General features: G+C 48.6%; 1 protein-coding gene and 1 long non-coding RNA gene across 2 annotated transcripts in view; one reads left to right on the top strand and one right to left on the bottom strand.

The window, feature by feature from the left end:
* LOC138268343 (uncharacterized) overlaps positions 1-13,134 on the bottom strand; it is a 91,713-nt gene that overhangs the window by 26,350 nt on the left and 52,229 nt on the right. The window lies entirely within an intron of this gene.
* LOC138268342 (SLAM family member 5-like) overlaps positions 4,355-13,134 on the top strand; it is a 160,895-nt gene continuing 152,115 nt past the window's right edge. Inside the window, exon 1 of the mRNA XM_069217893.1 lies at positions 4,355-4,597. Coding sequence (XP_069073994.1) covers positions 4,483-4,597 — 115 coding nt within the window. The 5' untranslated portion in view covers positions 4,355-4,482. The remainder of the gene's footprint in view (positions 4,598-13,134) is intronic.

Genomic DNA, 13,134 nt, shown 5'->3' with positions numbered 1-13,134 from the left:
CCACCTCACGACAGCCTCCAGCGCATGCACTTTCACCCACAGACACCAAACTAACACCTCCTACAACCACAACCTCTTCCTGCACTCCCAAAACCCCTCCAGCTACCCGTCCCAGTGTTTCCCAAAAACTTTTCCTGTCCACCCTTGACCTCTTTCCCACACCTCCCCCACCCCGTCCGTCTCCTAGGGCCCGACTCTTCAGGTCCCAACCTAGCACCTCAGCCACAACATCTCCGGGACCAGTGGTGCCTGTAGTCACCGGAATCTGGAGTGCACCGGCCACTAGGGCAGCCAGTGTGGCACGGAGCCACATCATGGACAGTCCCCCACCTGTGAAGCATCAGAAGTTGGCCAGTGCCCGGCAGGAGAGGGGGAAGACTCCAGCCACCAAAGCCGCTCCCAGGGGTACAGGTGGGAGTGTGGAGTCAGCTGCGACACCTTCCAAGGTGGGGAAGGGCCACAAGAAAGTCAACAGGTCTGGGAAGAGCAGCACGGCGGAGAAGATCGCCATCATCCCCGCTGCCCAAGATTCCACCACCATCATCCCCGGTGCCCAGGATGCCACCACCAGCACCTGCCCTGCTGCCCAGGAGGCCATCGCCATCATCCCCGCTGCCCAGGATGCCACCGCCAGCACCTGCCCTGCTGCCCAGGAGGCCACTGCCATCACCCCCGCTGCCCAGGATGCCACCGCCAGCACCTGCCCTGCTGCCCATGAGGCCACCGCCATCATCCACGCTGACCAGGATGCCACCGCCAGCACCTGCCCTGCTGCCCAGGAGGCCACCACCATCATTCCCGCTGCCCAAGAGGCCACCGCCACCATCCCAGCTGGGCCAGAGAGGACCGCCAGCACCAGACCCGCTGGGCCAGAGAGGAACGCCAGCACCAGACCCGCTGGGCCAGAAAGGACCGCCAGCAGCTGAGTCACTGCAAAGGACCTCAGCCACAACATCTCCAGGACCAGTGGTGCCTGTAGTCACGGGAATCTGGAGTGCACCGGCCAACAGGCCAGCCAGTGTGGCACGGAGCCACATCACGGACAGTTCCCCACCTGTGAAGCATCAGAAGTTGGCCAGTGCTCGGCAAGAGAGGGGGAAGACTCCAGCCGCCAAAGCCACTCCCAGGGGTACAGGTGGGAGTGTGGAGTCAGCTGCAACACCTTCCAAGGTGGGGAAGGGCCACAAGAAATTCAGCAGGTCTGGGAAGAGCAGCACGGTGGAGAAGACTGCCCTCTTCCCCGCTGCCCAAGAGGCCACCACCATCATCCCCGCTGCCCAGGATGCCAGCACCTGCCCTGCTGCCCAGGAGGCCACCGCCATCATCCCCGCTGCCCAGGATGCCACCGCCAGCACCTGCCCTGCTGCCCAAGAGGCCACCACCATCATTCCCGCTGCCCAAGAGGCTACCACCATCATTCCCGCTGCCCAAGAGGCCACCGCCATCATCCCAGCTGGGCCAGAGAGGACCGCCAGCACCAGACCCGCTGGGCCAGAGAGGACCGCCAGCACCAGACCCGCTGGGCCAGAGAGGACCGCCAGCACCAGCCCCGCTGGGCCAGACAGGACCGCCAGCAGCTGAGTCACTGCATAGGACCTCAGCCACAACATCTCCGGGACCACTGGTGCCTGTAGTCACAGGAATCTGGAGTGCACCGGCCACCAGGGCAGCCAGTGTGGCACGGAGCCACATCACGGACAGTCCCCCACCTGTGAAGCATCAGAAGTTGGCCAGTGCCCGGCAGGAGAGGGGGAAGACTCCAGCCACCAAAGCCGCTCCCAGGGGTACAGGTGGGAGTGTGGAGTCAGCTGCAACACCTTCCAAGGTGGGGAAGGGCCACAAGAAAGTCAGCAGGTCTGGGAAGAGCAGCACGGTGGAGAAGACCGCCATCTTCCCCGCTGCCCAAGATGCCACCGCCATCATCCCCGCTGCCCAGGATGCCACCTCCAGCACCTGCCCTGCTGCTAACGAGGCCACCGCCATCATCCCCGCTGCCCAGGACGCCACCGCCAGCACCTGCCCTGCTGCCCAGGAGGCCACCGCCATCATCCCCGCTGCCCAGGATTCCACCTCCAGCACCTGCCCTGCTGCCCATGAGGACACTGCCATCATCCCCGCTGACCAGGATGCCACGGCCAGCACCTGCCCTGCTGCCCAGGAGGCCACCGCCATCATCCCCGCTGCCCAAGCCACGCTGGGCCAGAGAGGACCGCCAGCACCAGCCCCGCTGGGCCAGACAGGACCGCCAGCACCTGAGTCACTGCAAAGGACCCTGCACAACAAGCACTGCTGCACAGGGCACCGCCACAACAAGCACCGCTGAACAGGGCACCGCCACAACAAGCACCGCTGAACAGGGCACCGCCACAACAAGCACCGCTGAACAGGGCACCGCCACAACATGCACCGCTGAACAGGGCACTGCCACAACAAGCACCGCTGAACAGGGCACTGCCACAACAAGCACCGCTGGCCCATGAGTGCCCAGGGCACTGACGCTACTGAGTCAGTCACGAGCAGGATGAAGCACTCTGGGCACAAGACCCCCTCCAGAACCAGTGGAGTATCACATCCACTACCTCTGTCCTTGGCAGGATGAAGCACTCTGGGCACAAGACCCCCTCCAGAACCAGTGGAGAAAGGCATCCACTACCTCAGTCCTTGGCAGGATGAAGCACTCTGGGCACAAGACCCCCTACAGAACCAGTGGAGATTGACATCCACTTGAGTGACTGTGGCTTTGCACTCCCAGGAATGAACAGTGGGCAACCCACCCACTGTAGAGACTTGAGAGACTGTGGCTTTGCACTCCCCAGGATTGAACAGTGGGCAACCCACCCACTGTAGAGACTTGAGAGACTGTGGCTTTGCACTCCCCAGGATTGAACAGTGGGCAACCCACCCACTGTAGAGACTTGAGAGACTGGGGCTTTGCACTCCCCAGGATTGAACAGTGGGCATGTGGCCCCCTCGTGGATTTGGCGTTGTGCACTCAACCGGCTGAGGTGCCCCCCCTTTCCCTCCCCCTGAGGTGCCTGTTTTATTGCTATCTAATGCCCCTGCAGTGTTCTCTTCGTCATGGTCAGGGATCTTGTGTGGGCCTCGCCCATACCGTGTGGGCCCAGTGTTCCACGGACTTCAATGGAGCACTACCTGGACTACTATTCTTGGTGTATATTTTGTTTATAGTGTATATATGTATATTTTTGCATTCTGCATTTTAATCTATTACAATGGTTACACTCATTTTCTTTGGTCTTTGCATTCTTCCGGGGGGGTTTGGGGGGTGTAACTATAATGTATCATGATGTATTAGTGTGTGTGTTGTCGTGGGTGAGGGTGGGGGTGTTGTGTGTTGCGTGTGTGTGTTTCTGTTTTTTCCCTCCCCCCCCCGTGTCGTAGGTGCAGTACTCACCGTGGTCTTCTGCGCCGGCGTTCGTGCTCCTGGTAGAGGAGCAAGAAGACCAGGGCTGGCAGGATCTGCAGCTCTGGTTCCATGGCGTCCTGGTTCCTCGTGGGGTGTGTTGACGTGAGCGTTTTCCCTTCGAAGTCCTGTTTCTGCCGTGTTTTTGTCCGCGGTGAAACCGCCCCGGAAAAGGTGGCGGATTGGTAGGTTGTGATACTGTGGGCCGTACTTTGTCTTCCGCCTGTCTGTTGGCGGTGACTGCCGTGCTGTTTGTTTGTACCGCTGTGGCGGTCGGAGTGTTAAAGTGGCTGTCTTTGTTGGCGGTTTCCGCCACAGTCGTAATTCCTATTTTTTTACCGCTGGCCTGTTGGCGGTCTTACCGCCGCTTTAACACCGTCCGCCAGGGTTGTAATGACCACCTATATGTTCATCCAGTCTCTGTTAAGGCCTCCCTGCAGGGCACACAGGTAGATGGTTATACACATTGCAAAAGTAACGACCATTTTATGTGCAGTGTAAAGGAGGTGTAGACAACATTCAAATATTGACAGCCACAAAGGGAAAAATATGCTGTCTTCAGAGGTGAGAATGAGTGTGCCTATATGAGAGAGAATGTGAGTGAAAGTCAGTAATGGAGGGTGAGTGAGAATAAACATTAGTGAGTGAGAATAAACGTGAGTGATTGTGGTTAATGATGGACAGTGAGTGAGATGGAGAGTGAGTGAGAAAAAGTGAGAATGAGTGAGTGAGAATGAGCGTGAGAGAATAATCTGGATTAGCTCGCTCCGTTTACTGGATATCAGTGCACGTATTACACGTCATCAGTTTCAAATATCATCAGCTGCCAGTGCCTCTGCCTTTCTCAAGAAAAAAAAAACTCATCAAAAGCTTTTGAAGTACTTTTCCTGACAGTGCAGTTGATGTGTATAACATTGTGGCATCGAGAAAGAGGTGCGGCTAATGTAGTTATTTATGTTACAGGAAGGAATTGTGTGATTAGCTAATGGAAGAGGAGGTCCACCTCACAGTGTGGTTTTTCATCAAGGGCTGACTGTTTGTCACATATATTTTCACTCATGGATTTCACAGTGTTTTGGCCGCCTTCCTCTGGGACTCTGCCTCGGAAAGGGTGTGATAAGGTGAAGGACAGACAGCGGAGGCAGCTGACTGCATGCAAGCCGAGACAAACTGGTAGGAGGTTATTTATACATTTTTAACTAAAGGATATTCCCAGAAGAACACACACATTTCCCGGTACACTTTGAAATGTAAACTTTTAAGTTATTCATTGAGGATGTCTGTAACCACAGAAGCTGCTAAAGTTATAGCTATGGTGGATATGTATTGTGGGGGCTGTGAACGAATTGTTGTACTTTGTATCCTTCGGTTAGTCTAGCAAGTAAATCCTGGCGGTGGATGAAGGAGTTGAACCTCTGTAGAAAGAGGGTATGTTTAACTGCTTTCTGAAAGACAGTGAGTTGGCTTCGTCTTTGATAAACTGAGAAGCGAGTTCTAGCAGTGGCTGGTGGCTACACGATTAGCAAGCTGCTGGAGAATGTTGTTTTTCTTTTTAATACGAGTGATAAACGTTTTTCTGCCTATTCCTTTTTATTTACTGCTTTTAAGTAGTGCTCATACCAAACTACGGCCCTTCTAAAACACTGCAGCTGGGAGGGAAGTAGAAAGAGCTAAAGTACAAGGTGGGTAAAGGTTGCTCTATGGCGACACAGAACAAATACCTCCCAGTTCAGATGTGGCTATTGCTACTGACTTTGGAGAGCGGGGAACCAGCTTCGAAATTTGACCCTGGGTTACCATCCTGTGATTCTGGTCAAATTAGTTAATATCTCTGTGACTGAAGAATGAAACATCTTCTGATTCTGTTGTAAAACCCTCAAATGTGCATGGGCCAGGGTGGAGCTATTAAAAGAACTGCAAACAGTGATGTTCCATGGAATTGGTGAGTTTTTGCTAATCTTTTAAATTTCAGGCATGCTCTTTCTCAGCGAGGGTGTACAGGAAGTGAATTTCAAAGCTTGGATCAATTTGTGGGTGGCTCCACAGCTTGCTGGAAGTTTGTATAGGGTGCTCTGGGAGGATCAATGCAAGCCCTGGTAGACTAAAAGTGGGAGAGGACTTTTAAACAGTGGGTTAGGGCAACACTAGCTACGATTTAGGGGTGGGCGATAAATTCTGCTCTGCCAGCAGAGTTGGCAGAAATTTGGCCACTCTGCGTTAACCCTGTAATTGCAAAGTTTTCCCTTGTGTGCGGCTCGCAAATGGTAAGTTGCCGATTGCAAGCAAGAATTGGCATCCCCTAGCACAATTTTCTGTTGCTAAGAGGGTACCCAGCGAGATTTTCCAAACATGGGCAGTTGCGACTGTTTGTGTTGAAAAAATCTACTTGAACAGCAGCAAAACCAGCTCAAGAAGCAGCGTTCTCTGGCACACTGCATGGTGCAGTTTGCACTGAACGAGCTGCCGACACTAAGAAGCAGCACGAACATCGTTCCATGCCGATTTCCGCCTGTTGGTGGAACTCCGCAGAATCTCGCAGTTTTCATGTAACTCTGCAGAATTTAGTGGTGTGAAACTCTGCAAGTTCCGATCTCCCATAATATGATTTACGTACAGTGATGTGGTCTGAATGTCACAATAAAGATCAAGCAGTCTGTCTGTATCTTGTGCAACATCTTGCTATGGAGCTCTGCAAAGGTGGTAATGCAGTGGGGTCCAGGTCTGAAAATACTAATGTGAAACACAAGATGATCACACATTTACTTCCAGATTACCCATGCATACCTTGGTGAAATTCATAGAATCCTTTCTCAAACTAATGGAACAGATCAAGTTTGTGATATTAGCAAACCAGATCAAAAGCTTGATGTGTGGGAAGTTTATTCCACATCGCCATGCATCATAGAATACTTCATAAATCTTGCTCAAGAAATTGCACACCTTGAAGCAGATTTATCAATATTTTGCGCTGCCACAACATCAGGTAAATTGACAGAAAGTGGTGTAAAGTCTGCAGAGCACCACTTGGCATCAAAGGGATGTGAAAGGGTTATTTCAGTGGAAGCAATCGTAGTTTTCAAAGAAAGCCCTATTTACTAAAATTGTGAGACTAGGCTTTGGATCAAAAAAATGCCTCCTTAAGGAAGACCCTAACAACAAGAGTTTTTTTCATTTCTCTAAACATTTCAGACATTGCATGCATGATGTCTTCTAGAGCGCACATCCAATGTGTCAAATGTATAAAAAAAAATGTGTTTCAAGTACTGAATTTTGTACTTGAAAGACATGTTTTTAGTACAAAACCTAGGTTGGACAGCATGCACATTAGTGACAGTTGATAATTTCATGAGGGAGAGGGCGGGGGTCGCACTAGCGCACATACATACTCACATTCATGCATTCACCCATGCACACACACACAACACTCACTCACTAATACATGCATGCATACATGCATGTACACACCAAACTTAACACATGCATAAAACTTACCTTTACTGCAGCTCTCCAAGATAAATCCTCAAAGTTCCCAGGAGGGTTGGGACCGATCCCCCTCCCTCACTGCCTGACCTTAGGTCAACTATAAAGGAAGCCAGCAGTCCCTCACTCGTCACAGAGTGGGATGGGAGGGGGTGAGACTGCTGACCCCACCCCACTCGGAGACTAAGGCCCTCATTTCAACCTTGGAACGACAGTCGGCAGCCTATGCAGCCAGGAACCAGCCGGCCGCATCTGGACATCCCCGTGGGTGGGCGGGCGGAAACAGAGTTTCCGCCCGCCGGCCCAGTGGGAACAGGGCCGTAAATTGTAGCTGGCTCCTAATACAGCTGGCGGCAATATGGCTTTGCAACGGGTGCAGCAGCACCCGTCGCGCTTTCCACTGTCTGCCAAGTAGACAGTGGAAATCGCAATGGGGCTGTGCCTGGGGTCCCCTGCACTGTCCATGCCAAGTGCATGGGCAGTGCAGGCTCCCCCAGGGGCACCCTGAGTCTCCTTACCACCAGCCTTTCCATGGCGGTGTTCACCACCATGGAAAGGCTGGCAGTAAGGGGAGTCGAAATCCCCAGGGAAGCGCTGCTGGCAGTGCTGCCCTGGTGGATTACGACCGCCGGGACCACCATGTCGGTATTCTGCCGGTCCCGGTGGTATGACCGTGGCCCTTTTGCCATGGTCAAAATATGCTGTGTAGTACCGCCAGCCTGTTGGCGGTACTACCGTCACATTTCCCCTGGCGGTTGAAATGAGGGCCTAAGTGTTACAAATTGACACTCTGCTCTGACACTTCAGTGCTTAAAACTGAAGCTTCCAAGTGCGAGGCAATCAGTGATGTTCCCCTCATCACATGGGGGAGGGCCTCAAGGCACTTTTGCCAGGCTTAAGAGATCACACACAGGCTGTAAAATCCTCAGCCTGGAAAAGTTCAGCTCAGGCAGTCAGAGGCATGTACATTTATCATGTCAAACTCCTGGCTGCTTGACCAGAACAAGAAGAATGTCTCTTAGGCGAATCTTTGTTCAGCCTAACAGAGATTTTTGCCTGGTAAACGGTGGAGGGGCATAACGGCTCAGTCCATATGGATGGGCTGCTGCTGATGCACACATCTTTGCATTAAGGTGCAAGTGAAGAGGGCAGTAAAAGAGAGCACCAGCTGGCCATATTTAGTAAATATGGCTCTGAAATGCTTTCTCCTCCATGCGCAATGCAGTGTAGCAACTTTCTTTGTTGCCCTGCATTGTGCTAAAAGTTAGTAAATCTGCTCCATTGTGTACAAGAGGCTGCCGCATGAGCTAGTCTCTCAACCTGTTAAGATTACAATTAGCATTGCCCTTTTTAGAAATACACAATGGACTCAGTGTGGTACCTGACAACAATGCTTTCTCAAATGTTCCATTTCATAGCAAATTTCTAGAAAGGATCATAACCAAATAATCGCAGGAAAATAGGGAGTGTCAAATTTAACCTCAAGCCTGGAAGAATTTTTCAATTTTCCCTGAGCAAGTCAACAATCCAGCACTATAATTTTCAAGTTCTTTGAGGTCTACGAGACATACGCATAAGTACTGCATACATGGCAGAGTGCAAATGGGAGTATAAGATTCTACCTTCAATTGGATCCTACCTTTCCTTGTAAATGTCTTAGATTGCATCTGGCCTTTCCCCAAAGTGCTAGTCAGAAATTCATAATTGTGTTATAATGAGACATTGAAGGTTATATGTTGCTGGGGTGTAGAATTTATTAAAATATCTACTTGTCCATGGGGCAGGTTACTTCTTAAATCTACTTGTCCTGTAAAAGAAAATCTACTTGTCCCTTTAGTGCCATGTAGTGCGGTGACAAATGATGGCAGCAATCTCATTATGTAAGAGCTCTGATAATAGCCTCTCTGATTATGTCAGGGCTACTTCTCTAGTAGGGCTTGAATACTTGCAGTTTCAATCCCTACTGTAGCAATTTCCTTATTTTGCCACCTTCCTGCAGAGCTACATACTGGGGCTGGAGGAACCAGTAAGCAATAGTTCCAGGGCTGGAATGCCTTTGAGTCTGCAAACCTTCTAACTTGCATGTTTAAGGAATTCACCTGCTCTTCTATAACCTTTTCCCATAAGGTTGGAAATTGACACCTGACAAGGGCAAAAGTAGAAGTTCTTCCAGGTTTGGAGGAAGAAAAAAAAGAGGTTGGAGGGAAAGTGAACTTGTAAATAGATTTTCACATGAACAAATCAACATATGCATATTTGCTCGTGCTAAAACACAGTTCACAAATATTTTCTAGGAGTACGATTTCCTGGTCTACTTCTGTAAGTTCTTGTGAATTCATGAAAGTCTCTAATTCAAAGACATAGACCATGGGTGTACTTTAGTGACATTCCTTAATTGGGTCCCTAATTATTGGCGTTAACAAAGACATTTTGTCCCAGATTCAAGAAAGTGGTGCTTCACATCGTAAAGTGCACTTTTCTTACTCCCCCCTCCTAACGCTACTATATAAGATATGGTGCACCCTTGCGGAATTAAGTACAATAGTGTCAATCTTCTTATGCTATTGTGACGCTTTGGTTCACTAGCGTCAAAACTTCTGATGCTAGTGGAGCAAGTTGCAAGGAGACCTATTGATTCCAAACCGTGCGTCCTTTTAACGCCTGCTTTAAGCAAGCGTTAAAAATGATATAAAAAAAGTCACAATGAAATCTTGTAGACTTCATTGATTGCGCCATTGTTGCGGGCCTCCTTGTGTCAGAACACCCCTTTGCACATCCATAATGTGGCACAAATGGTCACAAAGTGGCGCAGTGCATGCATTGTGCCACTTTGTAGATATGGTGCAGCGTTTTTGGCAAACTAATGCCACGTTAACATCAGAAAAATGATGCTAATGAAGCGTTAAATGGCGCAAGGCCATCCTTAAATTTGGGCCTTTGTTTTTAATAAACATCTATTTCCTTATCTATTGGCTGGCTTTACTGCGAGTGATTGCAGTCTGCTCTTCCACAAGGAGCATATTGGCACACAAAGAAGTTTTGTGCAGTGCCACGAACCACTGTGGCAATCAGTGTTGTAATGAAACTGGAGGGAGGCCCCCTGCAAAGAATATGGAGGGCCCCTTCCTCCAGACCAACTCAGGGCTGGTGCTGTGCTGAGGGGGGCCCCTGGACGGGGGCTGTGGGGCCTTTGTTACACCACTAGTGGCAATGTGTGCTTTTTGAGGACAAAAATGTTTTTGTTTTTGCCAGTGTTTGTTACAAATGTATGGGCCTGGCAGCTCCCAGAACAATAAAGTGTTACAAAAGCCAGTGAAAACAAGGCCCTCATTGACAAAACCAAAAGACTCTAAAAAAAGATTCAGATCGGTTGGCTTTGCCAGTGCTCGTTTATTTTATGTTTCTTATAATCTTGCTGAAAATGATTACACTGTCTTTCCATTAGGAATATGTTTTGGAAATACTAGCATGCATCAACACATTTTACTACATGACGCTTCAAAGAAATAGCATCTTTCATAGAAGCGAAACATTTGTTTTCCTACTTGCATTTTTTTCAGAACATTGAATTTTGAAAGCAAAAAATCACTCTTGATTACAAGCTGCTGCAAACATTTGCATATAATTAGAGAGCATTCTGAGAGCATTCCACTTAGTCTCATACTGTTAAACTTTTCAAACAAGTGTGTACACTTTTTTTTTTTTACTGTAGCCACTGCCAGTAGTGCTGTGTGACCTAAAAACGTTTATTTACAGTGCTCACACTAATAATGAAGGCTTTTAATTTTTGAACCATAAATAGGAGTTCGAACAGCATTAACATTTGGTCACATTTATTACCTCAACTGCAGACAATTTCCTTCTCTGTAAACTGGCAGCCAAAGGGTTTGTGCTGCAGTGGAGTGGGTCTACTTGTCTTAAGGACAAAATAAACATAAAAACTTGTTGCTCTTGACCCCAAACAGTGTGTCTTGCGCGTCGGGCGATAGGAATTCCATATCCCTGATGTTAGGAAAAGATACAGCACTTTATACAGAAGACATAGCTCATGTAGCACACATATACCAGTTTCTTCACCATTCTTCTCTTTGCTTATATTGTCTTAATTTCATACTTATTTGGCTCTTCTGTTCATACCAGTTCGGTTTAATTAAACTCTGGACCTCTAGTCAGGTAGGTAGGAGTGGACACATTTTTAACATTCCTGCATGGCCAAAGGAAGATAAGAACATTTGCTCTTGGTCAGAATTGGGGCATTTTCAAACTTCACATCATTCATGAAGGCATAGCAAAGACTCCACTGCTGCTTCTAAATGATAACAACCTGCTTCAGGATATTTCTGAGTGGTCCTGTTACCAACAAGGAAGGTAAGAGTGCTGCAAAGGGTCACATCAGTCAGTGCAAGAGCCAAGGATGAGAAACAATGATGTGAGAGGGCATGTAAGGGGTGGTGGATGACATGCACGGGGTGGGTTCAGAGTGCAGCAGAAGTTTAGCCAAAGCCATGAATGACACCTCAAAGTATTAGGAAATCGAACTGCTGCTGTAAATCATCATTGCAGGTGTTGTTTATTTTTTATTTTAGAGTTTGCAAGTTGTTCAAATCACAGTTTTAAGATCTGACAACTTTTGGGTGGTATTCCACCAAACATTTTGCCTTCACTTACTGCTTTTTGCTGAACTCGTTTTTGTTGGCATTGGGACTCTGTACAGTTTACCCCTGCTAACCAGTGCTCAAGTGAGTGTGCTCTCTCCTTAAAACACAGTGAATGTGGTCTACTTCTAATTGGCATATTTGATTTACTTGTAAGTACCTAGCAATATGTACTACCTGTAGGAAAGGCCTGTAAATGTAATGCTAATAGTGGTCAGCAGATCTCTTTGTGCCACTGAATAAAGCAGCACTGTAAAACATGTACCAGAACTGCCTGTGTATTCAGTGAATACCTATAAGTCTCTCTTAAAGTGGGCTCTAAAGACTCATAAGGCAGGGTCATTGTATTTAAAAAGGAGGACATGTGCACCTAAGTTTTACATGTTCCATCAACAAAAAACTCCTAAGGTAATTTATTATTGTCGTAAGGCCTGCCTCTGCCATTGACTAACACTGGGCTACCTTATTAAATTTAATAAGTGCTAACCTCAGATTGAGAGCAGATAGAGACATGCTGTTTGCACTCAAACAAAATGTCATTTAAGTTCCCTTTTAATGGTGATGTAGGATTTCAGTTACAATTATGACAGTGATACTTTTAGAAAGTTGCCTTTTTCTTGTCCAAAACAACTATGCCTTTCTGCCACTGTTCTTGGCCATATGCTGTGAATGGATCTCCTGTTGATGTTGTGTATTGCTTCCAAACAGTGAGACAATGGGACTTGAATGTGGACAGGAGGCTGGGGAGTAGGCCAGCCTCACTTACACTTCAATGGGCATTGCCGACAGCAAACAAAAGAATATGACACTAGGCTTGCCCTTTTCCACCCTAGACAGTGTGTGGCAGGGACCAGAGGAAGGGAAGGACTCACCATAAACAGCTTTGATTGTAGGACAGGGAATTCACCCATACTGTGGTTGCACCAGGTATAAAAAGGGAACCCTAGGAACCACTCATCAGAACACTCGTGGACCTGTAGAAGATTCAGAAGGTCTTCCTTACTGCCAGAGATCCTGCCTTGCTGTCTGAAGAAGTAAGTGTGCACCTGCTTGACTTGATCTCAGGCTAATCACAGTGACTCAAAGGGTCAGTTGGCTGACCCTCTGTGTGAGCTACAGGGACAAAGCAAGCTTCCAGAGGCCATACTGGAACTGCCCACTGACCAGCTGCATCTAGACCTGCATGGACCTGCCTGAGCACAGCTTTCGGCCTCTGCTCAAGTGACTCTTGATCCCCAAAGGTGCCCCATAGGTCCTTGACCCTTCACTGGCATTAATGAGAGCTCCTCCTAAAGAAAAAGGTGAACATTCTGAAATTTGGGTTCCTCACAACTGCAAACAATCATATTTGCACTGAAACTCTGCCTATCTGCGATGCCCCCTGACAAGAATCCCTGGTGACAACTGCAACATCTGGTAATGCAACCCCTGCATTTCACATTACAGCAACAACAGCCTGCAGCAACCGCCCATGCAAAGTTCCAGTGATGACCTTCTCTTCATACTACAAGTACAACCATCCGCAATGCTGGACCTGCTCTTCAAGCAGAAAGCCTCCTCAAATGCAAACAGAAC

Source organism: Pleurodeles waltl, chromosome 12 (genome assembly GCF_031143425.1).
Source record: "Pleurodeles waltl isolate 20211129_DDA chromosome 12, aPleWal1.hap1.20221129, whole genome shotgun sequence".
NCBI lineage: Eukaryota > Metazoa > Chordata > Amphibia > Caudata > Salamandridae > Pleurodeles > Pleurodeles waltl.
The sequence above is the reverse complement of the archived record's forward strand: the minus strand, read 5'-3'. Positions and strand labels throughout refer to the sequence as shown.